At 36.4% G+C, this 22,009-nt stretch overlaps 1 protein-coding gene across 1 annotated transcript; it reads left to right on the top strand.

Moving 5' to 3' along the window:
• Positions 1-10,552: 10,552 nt before the first annotated feature.
• LOC132554947 (zinc finger protein 208-like) lies at positions 10,553-21,122 on the top strand. Its single transcript, XM_060219276.1, has 6 exons — positions 10,553-11,945; positions 11,991-13,120; positions 13,178-13,460; positions 13,560-16,975; positions 17,472-17,492; positions 18,796-21,122. The coding sequence occupies exons 1-6, from the start codon at positions 10,553-10,555 to the stop codon at positions 19,048-19,050; spliced, it is 6,498 nt and encodes a 2,165-aa protein (XP_060075259.1). The 3' UTR covers positions 19,051-21,122.
• Positions 21,123-22,009: the final 887 nt, after the last annotated feature.

The raw sequence follows: 22,009 nt of genomic DNA, 5'->3' as shown, positions 1-22,009 counted from the left end.
CATTATGTCATGGCATTTTTAAACAAAGAAATAAAATCAAACAATACAAGTTTAAACAAATATGTTTCTTAAAATGCTGTTGTATAGGCGTTACTTTATTTATTTATTTATCTATTTATCTAAAGCTGGCATTGTTATTTTACGCAAAAAAAACACGTACAATTTAAGTCATTATATCATTTGATCTAAATATATGATAGTGGTAGCGTGGACGGGGGAGGGGCATAAAAAATTCTGGGTTTCCCGAGGCAGGTCTATTTCCATAAGCGAAGCCTAAGAATAACAATGTTCCTTTTTTATACAACAGAACCTACAGTCGAGTCACACAGCCAATCCTCGGACCACTTGGAAGTACTGCTATGTATGAAGAAGATCCGTAAACTGTAGTCAGTTCGATCACTTTCAAACTGCGATTCGACCACAGGTTGAGATTATCTGTCTACTGATAGGGCTTTGTATAAGTTGTAAGACTTGTTCCCAATCCTATTACAAATGACATGTAATAAAAACATGCTTAATTCCAATATAGCCAAACCCTTCCGAGTCTACAGATAAAGGATCTTCAGTTCATAATGGTATATCTACGGGTATTTTCCCATATAATACCACTGGTGGTAAATCTAATTATTTGAAACGATCCGTTTTTATGAGCTTGAAAAACAACAACGCCGTTCCATTCTTATGGCTATGACGTCACAGTGAAACGAAGGGCGGTAACTCTGGGATATCAAAATGCATCTTTTCGTATATAAGTGAAAATGCGATGACGTCACTCCAATGGCAGATTTAATACAATCTTGTACGTAGAAACACGCGTGATTTACCCAACAGGGTTCCATGGCCTCTTTTTTAACATAGCTTCTGGAATGACAATATGTAAATATATGAATAAAAAACGAGATCACGAACTATCGACTACCAAGGCGAGATCTACTGGTTTACTCATATTTAATGAAAATCAATTAATATTATCTTTCAATGCCTCTGCCAGGGTTCGATCATGGAACCTCTTGTTTACTTGTCTGGCGAATATTGACTAAAATATTTTTTTTAAGAATTCGGCTTTGTACTGGGTTATAAAAAAAGACCCATATATCCATCAATATTTCCAAGGTCCTTACGTAGATTTCAGTACAATATATTTTATGTCAGGCATCGAAATCTGTCATCCATTGTATTTGTTTGGTATGTTAATCCTTCGATGCCTTTACTAGCCTAGAGACAGACAAAGATCCATGTCATTCTTCAATTTACGAGTCTGCTACAGGAATGATAATTTATTAATACGAGAATGTAAAACTTTACCCAGTCTATTGATTTTAACACGATCTATATATATATATACCATGTGATGATGATAGATTTATCTGAGGGAAATTAAAGTAGACATAAATTAAAAATTCTCTCCAATCCATTAATTAAATTACTCTAATCAGTTACCCGGGATGACAATCCACTGATCCAAAAAAAATTAATGATTGTATGTATGTAATATATTTGTATAGATATTTGTGTGTAATTTGGTTTTTTAAACTCAAAAATAATATAATTTTCTGATAAACAAACAGCATTCTGTTTACTTTCCTATGCTATGTACTGCCATCAACAGTTCTGTATTTATAATAATCAAATAGAAATTGTATGGTAAATCATTTCTAACATCGTGTCACGGACATGTTGACCTGTGTAAATAAGATATATTAATTGTTCCATATGTTCACCGGGGTTTGACAAATTATTGACATAAAGGATGTGTAATATATAAGATTATCAACCACGACAAGGTCATTTCTGATTTGTTACGGATATTACTTAACTCAGGCTTGGAGAATCTATCCGAATCTTTAAAGTAAATTATATTGAGTAAGGTTATGGTCTAGGATATCCTTCTTAACCAATCACCGTCTTTGTGGTGATAAACATCCGTTTTAGCACACTCAATATTTCTTAAATACGTGAAATAGCTTTTGGTCATTGTATGCCGATTTGATTTTTCACTTATCAAGATATTCCGGCATAAACCTCTCATCCATACCACACTACCCTACTCACAAAACAAAAACAGGCAATATATCTTACACACCTATTAATAGCATGCGACAAACTTCCTGCATGTTGTTCAGATAAATAGCTATCGGTACTGTAGAAATCCAGAGCACATCCCCAAAATGTTACTGACTATTCACCGTTATAATCAGTCATTTTTACCTTAATTATGTACGTCTCTGTACTTCATGTGACCAATGTAATGCCAACCAAGGTTTCGTTGTCATCATGTGGTTCTATCTAATGATGGGAAGGCTACTCTACATTATCAATAAATATAGTTATTAGTATCTGAAATAATTTATGGACATCCGTACATGACTTATGGGTATTCAGTTGCTTTATGGATATCGGTAAAAAAGTGGCTGTAATACCCATGCTCGGCGATTGTTTAAACTTAATACCACTTAAGGTATGCTTGGAATTTTCGACGGATTCTTTGTAATCTAAAACCCGTTTGTTTTGATGTTTTTTTCCGTAGCGCCAAAAATTTATCAAAGAGTGTTAGAAGTTAGGCCTGCACAATCTTGCATGTAGCTCACCTAAACTTTTGAAATGAATGTACATTTATTGTATAAAACGATTTCATTAATTCTACTTAAATATTTGTGGAAATATTATTTACATCAGGCGTCATCTTGTAGTGTCTTTGAACAGGAATTGGCAGTAGGCCTACCTTCGATTTGGGCACTCGTCCCGTTTACGGCTCTAATCAATATGCGAATGACCTAAGCGGCCTCGCCGTGACACGGAGCAAGCCGAGCCGCTCGAGGTAAGTGTACGGTTGCCTTCCTGTTCATTTGTATGTGTATTTCTTCTCGTTTTGGATACAATTACGTAATTATCTTATGTCATGTTAAAGATAGGTTATTCCTGTTTGTTCCTGTATCTTTTTCATGTATGATACATGCCTGATTCGACCATAGTATCGACATGTTTGCAGCATGGGCAACCGTGTGAGCTCTCTCTTGCCAGCAAAGATGGCTTCTTTCTCTCTTTGTGTGCCCTTCGCTAACATAGTCACTTGGATTAATCACCAACAGATCGATTGTGTTATATACCTTACGTGTTGTTAACCATTGATAATACTTGTACATTTTTAAATGTATAGAGTATATCATTACTAAACCATTGTTATGTTGTAACTTTCGGAACGACTTTCTGAACATTTGGGCTGTCAGCCGTGCGAGGATGCCGGTGTGTGTATACATGCGGCCATTGATATGCACGTATCACGGCTCGTATTTCATACGTCTGCAATGCCAGCTACACCGCATTGAAGGTGTAGGAAAGTCGACAAGACTCTTTGTTGCCATACTGCAAAGTCCGTAACATCAACAAGCATTGCAATGTTATTGTGTTCGTAACTTGCTCCTCCAGCTAGGCTTGGGAGACTCTCTGAGCCATTATGTGTCGTCCTCTTTGTTACTGTGTTTATCATGTTTAACTTTAGGCCCGAACATATTATTCAAGATATCAGTGACGAAATTGACCAACAGGTGTCTAAAAGAAATCTCATGATCAGCTCTACTAGTTCATTGGAAGTATTTATTTCAGTTTTTGCTTGATACAGGTAGTTTTCCCCCCACTTAATTCACAATTAATTATTTCTCTTTGTTGTTTCTGTTTAGGTTCTAAATGTAAAGGACATAACACTACAAGTTTGTAAACAAGCATAGGCTGTATGAATGAATATTGAACAAGTAGCCAGTGACTGTACCTGGACATATTAAATTTTTTATCTAATTGTATTTTTGACATTATGATATATACAGCTTATATTTTAACACACTGACCATATCTTCTATTCATCCTACAACATTGATTGAAAATCAGACTATTGAATCAAGCAGAATTGTTGTTAAAACTTTGTTTACCTGGATATAACAGCTTTTTTACAAATTTTCATAAATCAACATGTTTATTATTTCAACATGTAAAATCGCCTATTTCAACAACTATTTATATTTCTAATTGTAACATTGAAGTAAATTCAGAGAGTAATTCTTTCAAAATACTGCACATTCTAAATTACAGTTGTTTTTTGTCACTGCTGAATACAGCAAAAATATATGTGGCAGTTGTATTCCTTAAATGGCAATACCAGTTGCAGGATAAATGTAAGTTTATTGCAAAGTGTCACAAGTTAGGGAAAGTTATTTCATTATTATTGTAAATGAGCAAAAATAGGTAAGGAATTGAAAAAAGGAAACTTATTATGTTGAAATTTGAATTTTTTAATGTTTTTTGTTATTTCTGTTTTTTTTGTTTTTTTTTATGTAATTTGCACTTTTTACCTGTTTAAGATCTTTAAATCCTATTGATTAGAAATCGACCATGTCTCCTACAATGGTCAAATCTGGATGTAGTATGGCAGAGTGAAGCCTATGGTAAAGTGATCTGCAATTCAATGTACCGTTGGGGTGAAATAAAACCAGCATAGGGAAGTGACACCAATGGTAAAGTGAACCGCAGTTCAATGTACCATGGGGTGAAATAAAACCTGCATAGTGAAATGAAGCAAATGGTAAAGTGAACTGCAGTTCAATGTACCGTTGGGGTGAAATAAAATCTGCATAGTGAAGTAAATCCAATGGTAAAGTGAACTGCTGTTCAGTGTATCATTAGGGTTAATTAAAATGTTTGATGCGTCTTAACTTCACTTCTTTTAAGCTTATTTAATTATGTTTGTCCACATGTACGATAATATAGAACAGTAGTAGGGAAATTATAATGAATTATAATGATTAAGTGAGCACCATGGCCCCACCTTAGATTTTGAGGTTAATTAGTAAAATAGTAATGTGTTTCACCGCAATGGTTAAATGAGGTCCACCCTAGATGTTAAGGTTAATTACTAATAATGTAATGTAATGATAGATAGTAAAATGTTTCACTTGACAGTGATGTTAAAGCGAGGTCCACTGCCTCGCCCTAGATGTTCCTACCCTGTTCCTGTTATTTCAAGTGCTATCATGTGTGAAGAAACTGAAGTAAACTGACAAAAATGAAATGAAAAAAAATCAGCTGAAGACAAAATATAAGGCAGCTTCAGTCTACCATTGGAAATGTTGGGAGAGGAGGGGTGTTTAGTTCATCATAATGTTTAAATGAGCTGTGACCCATTTCACCATGCTTCACAATACATAGATAGATGCATAGATTCTATTTTAACAAAATAGGTTTTTACAATCCTTAACAGTCAGCTCTGAAATAAAAATATCACTTTAAAATGTTGTAACATTTACAGTTTGATTTGTCCTTTAAAACAAATATTTTGTGCTTGATATTTCCAGTATTCATCTGATTTATATTCAAATTGCTTAACAGTGCTTGAATTGACAACATTTGACAGAAGATTGTTCCATATTTATCAGCAGTTGTTTGTGTAAATGAAAAATATTTGATATTTAATCTAAATTTTTTTTTTATAATTCTTAAACTCCTGTCCACATGTTGATGAATCTTTCCTGATTTGAAATATGTCTGACACTTCACAATCATATTTCATAGACAGTATTTTGTAGACCTCGATCAAATCACTAAAAAATCTCCTATATGCTAGTGTTGGTAGTTTCTGTAGTCTCTCGGTGTATAATATGTCGTTTAGACACATGTACTTGCTTTGTTACTTGACGTTGAACATTTTCCATTGTTTCTGTGTGCTTTTCTTGGTAATGGCACCAGACTTGATTTGCATATTCAATGTGCCAAATACGTATACAACAACTTAAAGCTCTCCAAGTTTTTATACTCTATTGTTTGCTGTGGAGCTGCATTATTGAGAACTTTATTCTCTTTCTCGGATATGTGTTTATCAAATGACAATTTTTTGTCTTTACTGACATCAATGTCTTTTTCAAAGTTCACAATATATATGTACCAATCACACTGATAATATCAGCAATCAAATGAAGAACTTTAAAGATTATAAACAGTCATATGTGAATCATCTTACTAATTACAGTACTGAAACAGAGAAACAGATCTGGTAACTTATCAATTACAGTACTGAAACAGAGAAACAGATCTGGTAACTTATCAATTACAGTACTGAAACAGAGAAACAGATCTGGTAACTTATCAATTACAGTACTGAAACAGAGAAACAGATCTGGTAACTTACTAATTACAATACTGAAACTGAGAAACAGATCTGGTAACTTATCAATTACAGTACTGGAACTGAGAAACAGATCTGGTAACTTACTAATTACAATACTGAAACTGAGAAACAGATCTGGTAACTTACTAATTACAATACTGAAACTGAGAAACAGATCTGGTAACTTATCAATTACAGTACTGAAACAGAGAAACAGATCTGGTAACTTATCAATTACAGTACTGAAACAGAGAAACAGATCTGGTAACTTATCAATTACAGTACTGAAACTGAGAAACAGATCTGGTAACTTACTAATTACAATACTGAAACTGAGAAACAGATCTAGTAACTTACTAATTACAATACTGAAACTGAGAAACAGATCTGGTAACTTATCAATTACAGTACTGAAACTGAGAAACAGATCTGGTAACTTACTAATTACAATACTGAAACTGAGAAACAGATCTGGTAACTTATCAATTACAGTACTGAAACTGAGAAACAGATCTAGTAACTTACTAATTACGATACTGAAACTGAGAAATAGATCTGGTAACTTACTAATTACAATACTGAAACTGAGAAACAGATCTAGTAACTTACTAATTACAATACTGAAACTGAGAAACAGATCTAGTAACTTACTAATTACAATACTGAAACTGAGAAACAGATCTGGTAACTTATTAATTACAGTGCAGATATTGAGAAACTGTCTAGTAAGTGTCATGACTGTCTGTTTGGGCAAGACACATTTTTCATCTGAATTGCTGTCAATGGCATGTGACAAGCCTCCCAGATGTTGTTCGGTGAGGCAGTCACCAGCTGAGAGCCTGCCAGAAAATGACCCTGACTGTCAATGGGACGATTAACCCAGCAAACAAACTATATACTGATATATACCTGGCCCCACTTGTATAAAACATCTCAACTTGAGATTTCCTCAAGTCGAGATTTTCCTCATCTGATATCTCGTCAAAAACGGCTTGTATAAAATTTTCTCAAGGAACAGGAGGAAGGCATCGGCTAGGATGTCCTGAAATTCCTTGAGGAATTTTCATACAAGATATTTTCAAGGAGATATTAGCTGAGGAAAATCTTGACTTGAGGAAATCTCAAGATGAGATGTTTTATACAAGTTGGGCCTGGGTATGCAAGTAATACTGTGATTACTCCCAAATGTACATTTTCTATCAACATTTTCCTGTTAATGATAAAGAAATGCTATTTTTAAGTTCAGACATAATTATTGATTAAGGAATACAAATAATTTTAGACTAATTAATGTTAATGTGATTACACTGTAAAATATTTTAAATTAGTACTACTTTTTTTAAGGGAAATAATTCATAAATTAAGTTAAGTTTATATTTTGTTAAATCAAACTCGTCAGTTTCATTTACTTCTCCGTCCAGGATGAAGATATGGAAATGAAATGTGTGAAGTAATTGTGTTGCACACTCCAAGTTATTTACATCTTCCTGGTCTTTGTATTACATGACAGTGATATAATCTTAAAAGTCAGAATACACCTGTACATGTCTGACTAGTTCCTATTAAACCCTAATCAATAACACAAAAATTCCCTTAGATTTCTTGGTTGCTTCATCACAGACGTAAAAGTACAAGTATAAAAGTCCTTTACTACATTTGCATACATACATTAACATGTAACTTGATTTGTTTGGCAATGTTAATTAACATAACTTCAGATATCTGTATAGCACTGTAATTGTCTCACATGTACACACAGTCAGGGTGAAATTAAGTTTCAAGTGACTGGTCATAGATATCAACTTTTTCTCAATCATCATTTACGTGAAAAGATATAAAACCATGTCATTTGGATTTAAGGCAATTGCATGAGGTCATAGGTACAATGAAATTTTGCCTATGGTAAACATCAATATCATGAACTTCAAGGATTAATTAAATTTTTTCCTCCTGATCTACATTTAATATTGTGAACATCAATATTTGCTCAAAGCATTACAAAACAATGTTCATTGGATTGATGGACACATTCAAAAGATTGTTCCTCATGGCTATGAATAAAACTTCTACAATGAAATCATTACTACATATACGTGTATGCATACCAGGAACACAACAAACCATGAAATTGTCGTCTCAAATGCACATTTTTCCTATTTGTGTAAAACTCATGAGATATTGAAGAGGAAGTTTGGTGGGGGGGGGGGGGGGTGGGTCCGGTACCTGATTCCTGGTATGTACAAATGTAAACTTATACATGTATTAGTTAAGCTTACTATGACTTAATTGATGAGTAGATAATTATGAACTGTGATTTAATCTTATTGTACTTAATTATACTTTGTAAATGTTTATATCCTGATTAGATAAAAACACTCGTTCTGTTATTTACTGGTTCAGATTTTTTGTTTGTTGCTTATTGCGTGCTAGCTTTGCAATAACTGTATTGCCCCAAAGGACAGTCTGTAGGGTCAGTTTTGAGAAAGAGTCTCCTTGTTACACGCTGGCTATCTCACTGAATAACCTATGATAGGCCTGTCACATGCCATCCAGAACATTTAGGTTAAGCTGTATTGTACAAGTTAAAGGACACAATCATGTCAATACAAACTGGCTCATTTCTGTTCTTTTTGAGAAATACAAATTGCCACAAAGAGGAAGTGTTGAACCATGCACCTTGGATCTTCACCAGTTGTAAAAAAATCTCTCCCTGACTACATTGCGGTATCCCAGTAACAACTCTGTAAACAAATCAGGCCATTTCAGGATTATTTTAAAACATATTTTGTCAAATAATGAAGTATTTCATTGTTTTTCTGTTTTGTTATTTCTATTATTATTTGAACATAGATGAAAAATGACTGAATTAGTTTATATGGTTATAAACATTATGGATTATATAGATCAGTGAAGATCAGTTTTAAGTAAACAGTCACCAACCCTTATGTTTACATTTTGTACTTTCACTTTTCAACTACCAATGTGTTCTGGAGATACATGTTGATATATTCTGATACTAGTGATATTTGATGATAATTTGGCTACAATATTGACTTATAGATATAACCTCTCAAAGAAGCCCAAATGTTTTTTATGCATATCAATGACAAAACTCTACATTTGTGTCGTTTGTTGTTGAGATTGCGAATGTAATGTACATGTGGTTCAGTGTTTAACTAACAGAAATATTGCTGCCCTCGATCAGACATATACACGGTAGGTCTCATAATGGTCTATAATGTACATTTTACTACAGTCTTGACAGCTACAATTCAAATAAAACAAAACCAATAAGTAGTTATACTTTAGAGGATGTGTGCATTCTATTTTCATCAACATGAGGTCTGGATATGGAAAATTGAATAGGGGTGAGAGGGGCTTTTGCTGTACAGGAAGTTGACTGTGATTACAACTATCATAACTGATAATATCAGAAAGTTGAAATGCTGGATAATCTCATCAGGAGGTACTGACTGAACCATAAACCGCGGTTACCCATTCTGATGCTACTTTTAAGACACTTATTCATTGAGGTTTAAATTAGTAGAATTGTGCCAAGAGAGTCTAGAACACCCATTCCAAAATTGTGATGACCACAGAGTGAAGCATGATTCCAGGACTTAAATATCTGAGCCCCAAAAATCACGGTTATCGTTTATGTATATATATGAGAGAACAAATTGATACTTTTGACTTATGTCATTACTCGACATCGGTATATTGGCATCAAGTCATTTCCTTTGTGTACATGCACAATATTAAGTTTTTAGCCCATACTAGATGGTGTGCTATCCAAATCACCCTGACTCTGTATTTTGTCGTCTATCCATGAACAATTAGAGTTATTGCTATTATTTGAGAAGTACTGGATGGTTTTTTCTCAGTTTTATATGTAGCTCACCTTAGTTGTGCTGTTTTGATTTTGGGACTGATCAAAGTAAACCTTTGGCCATCTTGGTTTTTGACAATGTAAGCTTGTTCTAAATTGCTATTTCATTAGTAACATTGGAATAATCTTTCTCAAACTGCATTCATAGGTTTGTCTCTGTCTCTAGATGAATGTTTATGATTTTGAAACTGATCAGAAAAACAAAGAGCTGACAGGGGACCATCTTGGATTTGTCAGTTGTAGATTATTAAGAGGAATTTTCAAATGTGATATTTGAGCTTAAACAAAGAAAAGAAGACAAAAGGAAGCAAAAGTTTTGAACCAAATAAAAACTCAACAATGTTCATTGGGCACCAAGCTCCCTCTGTGATCTGTTAGGTTGTCATCATTCTGTTATTTTTAAAATGTTTTCGAAAATTTGGAATGTTCATTTTTCTATTGCTGTAAAATTGTTCAGTCGAACATCTGTTTTTATTCCCTCTTTATTTCTTTTGTATTTTTCAGGCTCCAACATGGGGAAGAAAAACTCCATGCTGACCCTGTTAAAATGTGACCTGTGCTGTATGTTTTCTACCAAGAATGCCTATATCTTCAAGCGCCACAAGATCCGATGTAAACGTGAGAGGTACACAGAGGCCCATGCCCCTAAACAAGACAAGGTGAAATTAAAATTTTCAGGTGCCTCATTGTTTGCATCAGCCTCAACATCCAGATTACCAAAACTTGAACTAGAAGAGCCCAGTTCTCCAGCAGATGAGGGCGTTGAATTGCCTTTGGAATCGAGTGACTGCAATAATCAGACTGAAGAAGAACCAGCTTCTATCAGTTCACCACCAACTGAAACCTATCGAAAAGGAAATGTATATTGTAGAACATACCGTTGTACAGAGTGCACTTACTGGACCAACAAGTCAAAGACTTTCCTGTATCACCTTATTAACACCCATCATAAAAACCTCAGTATCTTCTCCTGTAACTTCTGTGAGTATGCCTGCAAGCACCGCCACAAAGTACAGCGCCACCTTAAGTTAGTTCACCGCTACAATATTGATATTGATGATGTCAAAATTGAATACCAAACTGAAATTGCAGCTGCCAATTACAAGAGCAAATCTCCAAAAACACCAGCAGAAAGCCCTGTTAAAAACATTGCTCCACTGAAAGTGAAAATTGCCCTGACAACTACTGCCGGTCGACAAGCAGCCCGCGGTAAAGACATCTTACCTGTTGGCTATGAAAACCACATAGTGGAGCTGACATCAGGAGGCAAGAAACTCTTCAAGTGCAAATACTGTCTGTTCAACAATGCTGACAAGTATCGTGTGTCTAAACATGTACAGTGTATACACATCAATGCAAGGACCTACAAATGTAACATCTGCAGCTTTACTACGGTTAAGAAGAAAGACTATTATTCCCACAAGTCCAAACACAGCGGTAAAACTGCATACAAGTGTATGGAGTGCGACTATACTTCTGACTTCAAACCAAATTTAGACCGTCACAGACTCAACCACACCAACAATTACAGCATCAAGTGTAAATTCTGTACCTACTCATGTGACCATGAGGGTACTGTCAAGCGTCATATGGCCAACAATCACACTAACAGTGCTGAAAATGTGTCCCTGATTTTCCCTGATGCTGACACTTCTGTTGAATGTACTATTGATGAAGCTCCTCCCGATGGTGTGAAGCTTACAGTAGCCTCACCAGTTCTTGGCAAACAGAAAGGTACATCTTTGAATATATCTGACAGTGAAATTTTAAGTGAGGGAATTCCTAGCCTTCAGACAGTAGAGGGAAGCTTCTTCTGTCCCCTTTGTGGGCTCAAGTACAAACGTTCTTCTGACCTGAATCGCCACATGAAATTAAAGCATAAGATGACTGTGAAACAGTATCTACGTGATATTGACCTATATGCAAATACTTCAGCGCCAAATCTAGCAGAAGCAGAGGTTGAGCAGCAGCAAGAGGAGGCTGGGGATGGACCATTGGACCTTTCTGTGTCCTCCAAAGATGTAGATGATATTACGGACAAGGACAGTCTCAAATGCTGCTACTGTACCTATATCGCAAAGTGGCCCAGTGATCTGCAACGTCACATGGTCGTTCACACTGTAGAGAAACGATATAAGTGTCCACACTGTAATAAACAATACAAGTATGTTGGTGACCTTAATGTCCACCTCAGACGGGATCACAAAAAAGAGCCTGGCTCAGTCAAACATGTTAAGGTTCCTACTATTCCTAACCGCAAGTCCTCACCTGCTATATTTAAATGTCCATCTTGTTCGTTCACATCTCCATGGAAGTCAGAGGTTGATAGACACTCCAAACTCCATAAGGGTGACAAACCCTTCTGTTGCAAACATTGTGTATACCAGACACACTGGAAGGGCGACATTCGCAGACACATGTACAAACATCACCCGGCTGTCATGGTGGATGATGTAGTATTGGATGATGTTATCACCATCCTGACAGACAAGCTACCAGGAAAGGACAAGGATGTTACTGAACCATTGGATGGTGAGAAAATGGAGATTGAAAGCAATTCTAGTCGTGACACAGACCAGGTATTTGATGAAGATGATGATGATGACAGTGATTCAGAGTCCTCACCATTGAAAGCATCGCCGTCAGGTCTATATCGCTGCAATTACTGTGACTTTATTACCAATGCGAAATCCAAGCTAAAAGCACATGTATCAACCCATACAAACCTGAAGCAATACATGTGTCCTGTATGTGGACGACGTGCCAACTGGAAGTGGGACATCAGGAAACACATTAGAAAGGATCATCCAGACACTGTCCTTGACGTGGTAAAACTCAGCCGGCAGGAGGCTGAAGCCACCATCCAGACGTATTTGGACACCATGCCAGTGGTGCGTCGAGATCACCACCTCAATGTTCCTGCTACCAATGAGGAGGATGGAGAGGCAGGCAAACCTGGCAACAGTTTTGTCTGTAGTGCCTGTGATTACAACTCTAGTACTCGTGTCGCTGTGAGTAGACACATTCGTAACTCACACAGTGGTTTGAATGTAGACATCATCTGCTTGGTCGAAGAAGATGTAGATGAAGAAATCCAGATAAAAATCCCACGTATGAGCTTACCTACGGAGCCTAAGATGTCCACTCCAGTAGTGGCTTCTGATACTTCCACAAGCAATCTTCCACCATTTTATGTATCAGAACCAGGAGATAAAGACAAGCCTTACAAATGTGTGGAATGTGGAAAAACTGGAAATATTAAAGCCGACATTAGAAAACACTACCATTATAGGCATCCTAACCAGCCTATCAAAATTTGGTACACTGACGATAGTGGGACTAAGATGCTTCCAGAAGAACCTCCCATACCACGCAACAACAAAAGGAAGTTGTCATCATCCTCATCCACCTCAAGCATGCGCGAGATTGAAAAGACCCCCAGCAAGGGCGTAATGAATGATGTAGAAGCCACTCCAGAGAAACAGACCCCTGAGTTTGCACAGAACCGGGTCTCGGCAGCTAGTCTTATTAAACCATTTATGTGTGGGGATTGTGGAAAACGTAGTGCTACAAAGGCAGATATTAAGAAGCACTATAACTATATCCATCCAGGATTGGAGGTAAGGGTGTTTTACCAAGAAAATCCAAATGCACCACATGACAGATTTAATACCACGGTACCAAACAGTCCAACAACTCCTGTCTCATCTCCAGCAAAGGGGCCTTCACCTGGCAGACGGCCTTATAGTAATTATCCTGGAGGACTGCCTATTGCTTCAGCTGATCCGAAAGTATTTGGCTACTGTAAGCCATTCCAGTGCTCTGACTGTGGACGCCGGTCCAACTGGAAATGGGACCTAAATAAACACATTAGAATGAAACATCCTGGCAGTACGACAGCCCATATGATCGCACTGACAGAGGCAGATGCTCGTGCTACCCATGATGAGTATATGGCACAGTTCAGCCAGACCACTCATGTCTCCAGTGCATACAAAAAGGCAGTAATGCAGGAAGCTGAGAAGGCAACCAAGACAACAAGTCCACAAAATGTACCTAGCAAGGGAGTCTACAAGCAATTCAAATGCTCTGGATGTCCTTACAGATCTAACTGGCGAAGTGACATTGTACGCCACACGAAACGTAAACATGGCGGGCGCTCCAGACTGGTTGTCATGGATACAGAGGAGGCAAAAGTGTCATTGATGGAATATAACTACAATCCAAGGAAAAAAAGAGAGGCTGATGAAAATTCTCAGTCGAAAAACAACAGTGGTCTATCAAATATATGGAAGTGTGGAAAATGTTCATTCAAAAATCTTGACAGAACTGTTGTGATCAACCATCTTAGTATGCACAATGTGAAGGCCTACAAATGTTCTATCTGTAACTATGCCACCAACTATCGAAGCTCTGCCTGTAGACATATTCGGGTCAGGCATCATAGTGAAAATTTGTCCCTCTGTAGGTCTGCTATCAAATGTGTCAAGCAAGGCAAGGATGGGCAGATGATGGAGCCAATTGACAACAGAGAAAGGGAGGACTTTGACTGGAAGGACGCAGAGCCAGATGATCATTATGATATGTTCAAGTGCAAATTGTGTGGATTTCAGTCCAGCTGGAGATCTTGTGTCACAAGGCATCTGCGCGAGAAACACAAAGGTGGAGGAAGCAAAGGAAAAGTGCTTAGAGTACGAAAGTATTTCAAGGATGAAAAAAGATCCAAAGGTGAGGTTCGTGTCACAGAGCGGCGATTCAAGTGTGATGTATGTCCCTACCGTACTGACAAGTCCAACCTACTGCAGTTCCACATGAGCTGTCACAAGGCCCAGCCAGGTGCCCAACAGGTCAAGTGTCCTTATTGTCCATACTTTGTTGTGGCTCAGAGACTTCTCCGTCAGCATATCAAACTTCATGAGGGAAATGTTTATAAAGAAACTACTACAAGTACTACCAAAGAGGTGGTTTTCCCAACTCCCACAACACCCGTTAAGACTGTTGCGCCTAGTATTCCTACCACTCCGAAGCGTCACCGCTGTGAGAAGTGTCCTTACACCAGTAATAGTAAGAATGATTACCTCTACCACAAGCAGTTCCACAAGCCAAAGGAGAATGCAGAGTTCAAGTGTCATTTGTGTGACTACTGGGTAACACACCGACGTTTGCTTAAGCAGCACATGAAAGTACATGAGATCAATCACCAATCGCCTGCAGCAAAGAGCACTAACAGCTCAGCACAATCCTCACCCTGCAAATCGGACTTTTCAGAGTCCAGTAGTATCTATGATATGGTACAGCTTGCCAACTACAAACAGAAAGTCATCGCCTCTAAGATAATGCCGAGTATATCCCAGAAACCCCTGATGTCTCCCATGAAGATTGCCTGCTCAGTTGGTAACAAGCCTGGTTATGTGTTCAGAAATGGTGTCTACAAGAAACTTCAGAAGTGTAAGAAATGTCCCTACATGACTGTTCGTCTGAGGAACCTCAAATTGCATGAAATGATGCACAATGTCCGGATATCAAGGAACCCTCTGTTGAAATGTCCCCATTGTGACTATTATGTAGGTTCCAAGGGCTTAATTTCCCATCATCTCAAGGTGCACCAGCCTGGATACATGATGGATATCTCTGACACTACAATCTCTGACCTTGAAGCCATTGAAGGAGGTGGTGCAGAAGAGGATGTAGATGACAAGTCAGATATCGTTGACATCCCATATGAGAGCAAAGTGGACACACTTTATGAGATAGCCAGGTTCAAGAAATATAGCTGTGAAAAATGTCCCTATGCCAGTGCAAAACGATCGCATTATGAGCACCATGTGGAACTTCATGGCAGTAAGCAGCGATGTGGATGTAGATACTGTGACTACAGTGTGCCTTCACAGAACCTGTTAGCCCAGCATGAGAAGCTACATAGAACTCCCAACCAGAATCTTATGGTTGCCCAGTCTTTATCAAATCTTCTACAGCTACCTGAGGTCCCTGCAGACGTTGCTTTGGCCAGTGCTCTGCCACCTCTAGACACGAAAGAATCATTCACTGTCAATGTCACTCATGATCATCTGGAGCTGTTTGAAAATTCAGCTGATTCCGAATCTGAACCTAAAAAGCTCTATCGCTGTGATCGCTGTCCCTATGCTAATGTTCGACGTGACCACTTGCTGTCTCACCTTAAATTCCACATGATTCGCAGTGACCTGGCATGTCCCTACTGTGATTACACGGCATCCAAACAACACCTACTGACTCAACACATCAAAGTCCACTTCTCTCCTCTACCCGAGCTCTCCAACTGGCTAGCTCAAAATGGACAGATGGATCGAATGAAACAGTCAAAGGAACCTGATATCACAGAAGCTCTGTATGTGGCACAGTTACTTCAAGGGGAGATAAAAAAAGAGGCCTGTAGGAAAAATATGGAAAATGATCACTCCAAGAATGAATCAGGAGAGCAGATCCCTAGTACTGCAGAGTGTAGTCTGACTGACATCCCATCTAGTAGTTCGGACTGTCATTTGTCAACAACAGAACCAGTGGCAGTCAAGTCACCCACAGAAGTTGAGAATGTTGCAACAGAAAAGCCTTCTACTGACAATGGCTCTGAAGTTTCCCAGACTGAGGTATCTCTCCCATCTGTTGATGATGATTCAAAAGCAATCAACACTGCCTCAGAAGTTGAAACCCCTGAGTTAAACCAAACATCAAAAGCAGCCAGCTGTCCTGTTGAGAATGGGACATCTTCTAATGGAGATGGTCAGACAGAGTCTGCTATGCTGACTGACTCACCAGAGGTCACTGAGGTCAACGTTAAACTGGAGGAGCCTTGTAAAGTCGACAGTTACATATGCCAGTACTGTGATCGGGAATTTACTGCCTCGGGACAGCTTGTTATGCATGAGATGCAGCACCTGATTGGCAATAACTTCAAGGTATGCTATTCACTACACTTTTTGAACAAAGCAACCAAGAGGGAGAATTCAACATAGTTTGTAATTTTGAAAAATGTAAAGCAAACAAAATTCCCACCAGGTCATATTTTGTAAAAGTAATACTGGTAACTACAGATTTAGTAAATCAATCAAAATGTCAACAAACCTAGAGCAAAGAGCATTAGGCTTGTGATTGTGACAGTGTATTTATTTAAATAAAACTTGTATATGAATTTTGACAATCATAAGGGTTACAATGTAAAAATTTCACCCAGCCTGGCAGTTGAAACTGAAATTTTAACCATGTTATATTTTCACAACTGAAAAAATATAATCTAAAATGGATATTAGACACTGATAAATGATGATATTTATGTAATTGGCAGTAGATTTAGAAACTTTGAGCGGATTGTGCGGATAAGAGCCTATATTTATATCTTTGATATTGAGCTGAATCTTTTTAAAAACAATAATGACCTTATTTTGTGTATTTCAGGACTACCTTGTGGAATGTTATGTGAGTATAAATATGTTTCCATTGTAAAATCTTTGGATAATCAAAAAATTTGTTATAAGCATCTATTACTATGACATATTTCTGCGTATTTTCTATCCAGAAACTATCAGGCTGTTGCCACCATTTTGTTTTGAGTTACTGGTATAAAGGCCCAGGAATGGTGTTACTGTATACAGAGAAACAAGCAACCTTAGTTTATTTTTTGCACTGTTCTTCCTTTATTGTCAGGACAAAAATGTTATATGATCTCAAGTTTGTTTAAGCTAAAATCTAGTTTTTTTTTTTAAATTCTTTGATAAGCTGGTACTGCATGAAAATGAAAAGTTTTATGTGGGGGGCAAAAACCTTGGCTAACATTTTCGCATTTATTAAAAAAATGGAGAATTCCTGACAGCTTTTTTAGCCTATTGTCATTTAAATGACACTGACCAAAATGACTGAACTTGGTCTTCTTGGATTTGAATGTAACAGAGCTTAATATGTGCTATCACTTTTCCAGAGTCAAAGATAGTTCTACATCAGATTCCATATATAGCTTCCCTTTCATCCCATTCTGTGGTAATAGTTAGAAATAGGGAAACTCCTCCAGAATAAAAATGGTTATCACACCTAAGTTTTTAATCATAACCAGTGAGAATTCATTTGTGATTCAGAGATTGATTTCTCTATTATCATCCTATATTTCCCTTAATAGGCCATGCAATGTGTTTCATCATAAGTATTCAGTGTATACCTACGAAAGAGTGAATAGGAATTATATGGATATGTCATACATACATGACAATAAGCCAATGGCTGGTAATAAGCCCATCCCATATTGCTGTGTTATTAACAGATGCATATACTGTTTCATTGTCCAGTAACATGCCTACCCAATTACTTGAGTCAGAAACTCCTTATTACACGATAAAATGGTATTAATCTTGTGTTTATTGTGGTTTTTTTCCTCTTGTTGCACGCTACATTATAAAAGAGATTTTTTTAAAACTTAAGGCACCTTTTTCGAGATGGAAACCACAATCATTATATATATAACATTAAGGAATTTCATCTTGATTTTATTTTTGTTGAATTCTATTTTTATTTTTTTTTTGGTTTATAGTCACAATATCAACAAAAGTTTTTATATAATAAATATCTGAGTAGTTGTAGAATTTATTCTTATTTGATGGTTTTATACCTTTTTTTATATTTCTGTGACGTAGGAAGTCATTTTTTTTTGTATTGTGACGCTGATATTATTTTCAAGTTTCCCTTGAGTATGTGAAAAAAAATTTGACTGTGATTTCTGGTATAATTTCAGACCAAGACTGAAAAACCAGAAGAGTTGACAAATGGGGAGGGCAAAAATAACGAAAAAACTGTTGAAGCAGGAATGGTAAAAGATGATATCGTAAATGGTGAAGAAACCAAATGTCCACAAGAAGAAAAACCTGTACAGAATGGGGTCGGTGATAAACTGATGGAAGAGCCAAAAATAAATGGGGAGGAGCTTGTACATACAGATGAAACAGACAATCAATTGCAGGAGGAAAAACCTATGGAAACTGACCTATAGTATTGCACAGTAAAGTGATGGGATTATTTCAATCTGATATGATCAAGAAATACCTTTCTTTATATTTCGTAAATGTGAGTTTTTACAACTGAATGCTAGTCTTGATACTTGACTGATATCATGACAGAAATTCAATTTCTTTTGTGATCTTGCAAATTCACAAAAAAGGTTGTTACAATATTTCAGGAGGAAGGTTGTGTAAGGATCCTGTACTGTGAAAGTTTTCAAAACAATAATCAGTGTCATTAGAACATGACTTTTGGATTGTTCCTTAGCTGTGTCTTACGTAAAAGGAAATAAAATTCATGAAACAAGTTTTGATATCACCTCAACTTATGTCTTGGAAACTCAGGAGATTTCTTGGAAGTGATATTTTTTTCTTTGCAGGAATTATAAGTCAAAAAATATCACAGGAATAAGTGATTTACAATAATGTGGAACAGAAATATTTTTAGTGTGACCTGCTGGCTGAACACAGCTGTCTCAGACGTTCTCCCCATCTGCAATGTCTACTTGGCATGAAACTTGTGTATGCAAGTATGTAAACTGATCACTGTACCGGATATAGAGAGCTTGTTTGTTTATTGACAAAAAGAAAGGATCTGCATAAATTTAAGCATCACAACCATTAAGGTCATTAGCATGTCTAATGATTAGTGTGTGAGGCAAGTTTTTCAATGTCTGATATGTACATAGTTTGTAAGGCAAGGTTTACTATGTCTCTGATATGTATGTAATTTGTAAGGCATGGTTCACAGTATTTTATGCAAGAATTATGTAGTGCATTTTTTCTTGTGCAGTTAAAGCCAAAAGTTCACAAAAACACACAGGAGAAAATGAGACACTGACCGGTGCAATACAGGACATCAGACCAGAATGTATTTATGTCGTGTAATTTGGGGCCTTATTATAACAGTTGTTAATTGTAGATCACGCAGATTTGATAACATACACATGGTGCTTTTGTTGTAGAAATTGTTTTTTTTCGCAAGTGAACAAAGTATAAGGTATTAATTCTACTGATATTAAGGATGTGAGAATGACTTGTCTTGGCTTTGATAAAGTAAACTACTGATGATCTGAGGTGTGGAATAATACAGAAGAATTAGTTTAGAATCATATATTTTTGTGTGGTTCAGTTTTTGTGATGGTTTCTCTTTTCAATAAATCACTATCTTATGTACCCTTATGTTCGTGGATAAATATTGCTTAACAAAGCTACTTTTAAAATTTTAAGGACATATGAATTCATTGATTGAGAGTACCGACAAAAGCAACAATAAATCCTCCTTGAAAATTGATCATTTTCCTGTATTTTATCTTATGTATGATTTTGTTTTCTTCATAGCTAAATTAGAAGCTTTTACCTGGCTTAAGATTTAATATGGTGTGTTGGATAACACACTTGCTTTTCATCAAAATTTGGCCACCTCAATTTGACTAGTAAGATTATTGGGTCAAATTCCAAACCACATAGTTCTAAGTGTTTTCAGGCTTTCTCCACCATGAACTTCCATCCAAGCCAGTAAAAAGGATAAATGAAATAAAGTTGAACTTTAAATTATAACTTTAAGACACTTGTATTTGGTCAGATAATTTCCGTGCATCACATGTCTTGAAAATCACAGGTTAGTTTTGTGGATGTCAGCCTAACCCAGATCAGATGATAACATTGATTTGTGAAGTTATTTATTTGTCAGATGTAATTACCACAGTATTTATAGCCTAATAAGCTTAGCATGCCCCTACTTATTGTAGAGTGTTCTAGTGTCCACACCCAGTGTTGGTAATGGTAGATAATGTTTATAGATATGTAAGGGCTTGAGAATGGTAAATATTAAAGGTCAAATAAATTCACATGTATGGTTATAGGGAATATTTGACAGTAAGGGGATTTAAGCTAAATACATAGCCACAATTTTTGGTAGATATATCAATATTTAGACCTTAGTAGGTAATAAATATAAACATGATAAATGTAAAAGGTAACCAAATTTTATACTGCAATTAAAGCTCATGGGGTATAAACATTATCTTTTCTCAAGGCGAGAGAGAGAAGGGGGGGGGGGGTGTTTACTATAGGACAGTTAAATAGCATCTTTTGGTGTTTTTGTTTAATTCAAATAGATATGGATGACCTTATAACCAGTCATGAGCCTATTTACAGATAAATACTAGAATCTGTACAGTGATTTTGAATATTTTCTGTGATAAAGCCCATTCAGGGTGTGAAGTGACCATGCTTTAATTTACTATACCACAGACAAAAACATAGCCACTTTCAGGAATTTTCCTGTCATGTCCATTACACTGTAAACACCTGTTTTAATGGTTATCTGATTTCAGCACATTTTACACTACAGAGATTGCACTTCCTGTATGTTGTCAATTTAGAAATAATTGCAAATACATGAATTCATTGTGGTGTTAATTTGTCCAAAATTTCAGTTTTTGTTGGACCAAATTAAGTATGTTTTCAGCATAGTTTTCACAATCCATAGTCAAGTACCAGGTATATGTTAAGGTATATGATTGAATCATGTTGCAGAACATCCTGATACTTCTCACCATTGGGTCGTTGATGCTGGACTGTACTAGGAAGTAATTTATATTCATTGTTGTATAATGGTATAGCCAATAAATTATTACTGTACATTATTGCATGTGTTTGTATGTACACGATTACGTGTGGGCGTGTATGTGTGCAGTTATTGATGTTTGAGTGTGTTATTGATATTTGTGCATTATATTTTGTTACATTAGATCTGGGATTAAAGAATTTAGATATCTGAGCAGTGTAATTATTGTGGACTAGGATTGACTTGTATGTAAAATATTTGAGCTAATTAATTTTTCTTTAAACTGTATTTACACAGGACATTTTGTGTTGTTTGAGGAGGAAAGACACAGTCATCCTCCTGATATTAGCTCTTTCCAGTTTTTACAAAAAAATCAATAT

The sequence above is a fragment of the Ylistrum balloti genome, unplaced genomic scaffold (assembly GCF_031769215.1).
Source record: "Ylistrum balloti isolate Yb309-2 unplaced genomic scaffold, AGI_CSIRO_Ybal_v1 Utg370450, whole genome shotgun sequence".
NCBI classification, from domain to species: Eukaryota; Metazoa; Mollusca; class Bivalvia; order Pectinida; family Pectinidae; genus Ylistrum; species Ylistrum balloti.
This window is presented reverse-complemented; position numbering and strand designations above follow the sequence as displayed.

Coding starts and splice junctions, on each gene's coding strand:
- LOC132554947 (XM_060219276.1), top strand. CDS start 10,553: ATGGGGAAGAAAAACTCCATGCTGACCCTGTTAAAATGTGACCTGTGC. Junction 11,946..11,990: donor GACTGTGAAACAGTATCTAC/GTGATATTGACC, acceptor CAAATCTAGCAG/AAGCAGAGGTTGAGCAGCAG. Junction 16,976..17,471: donor TGATTGGCAATAACTTCAAG/GTATGCTATTCA, acceptor TGTGTATTTCAG/GACTACCTTGTGGAATGTTA.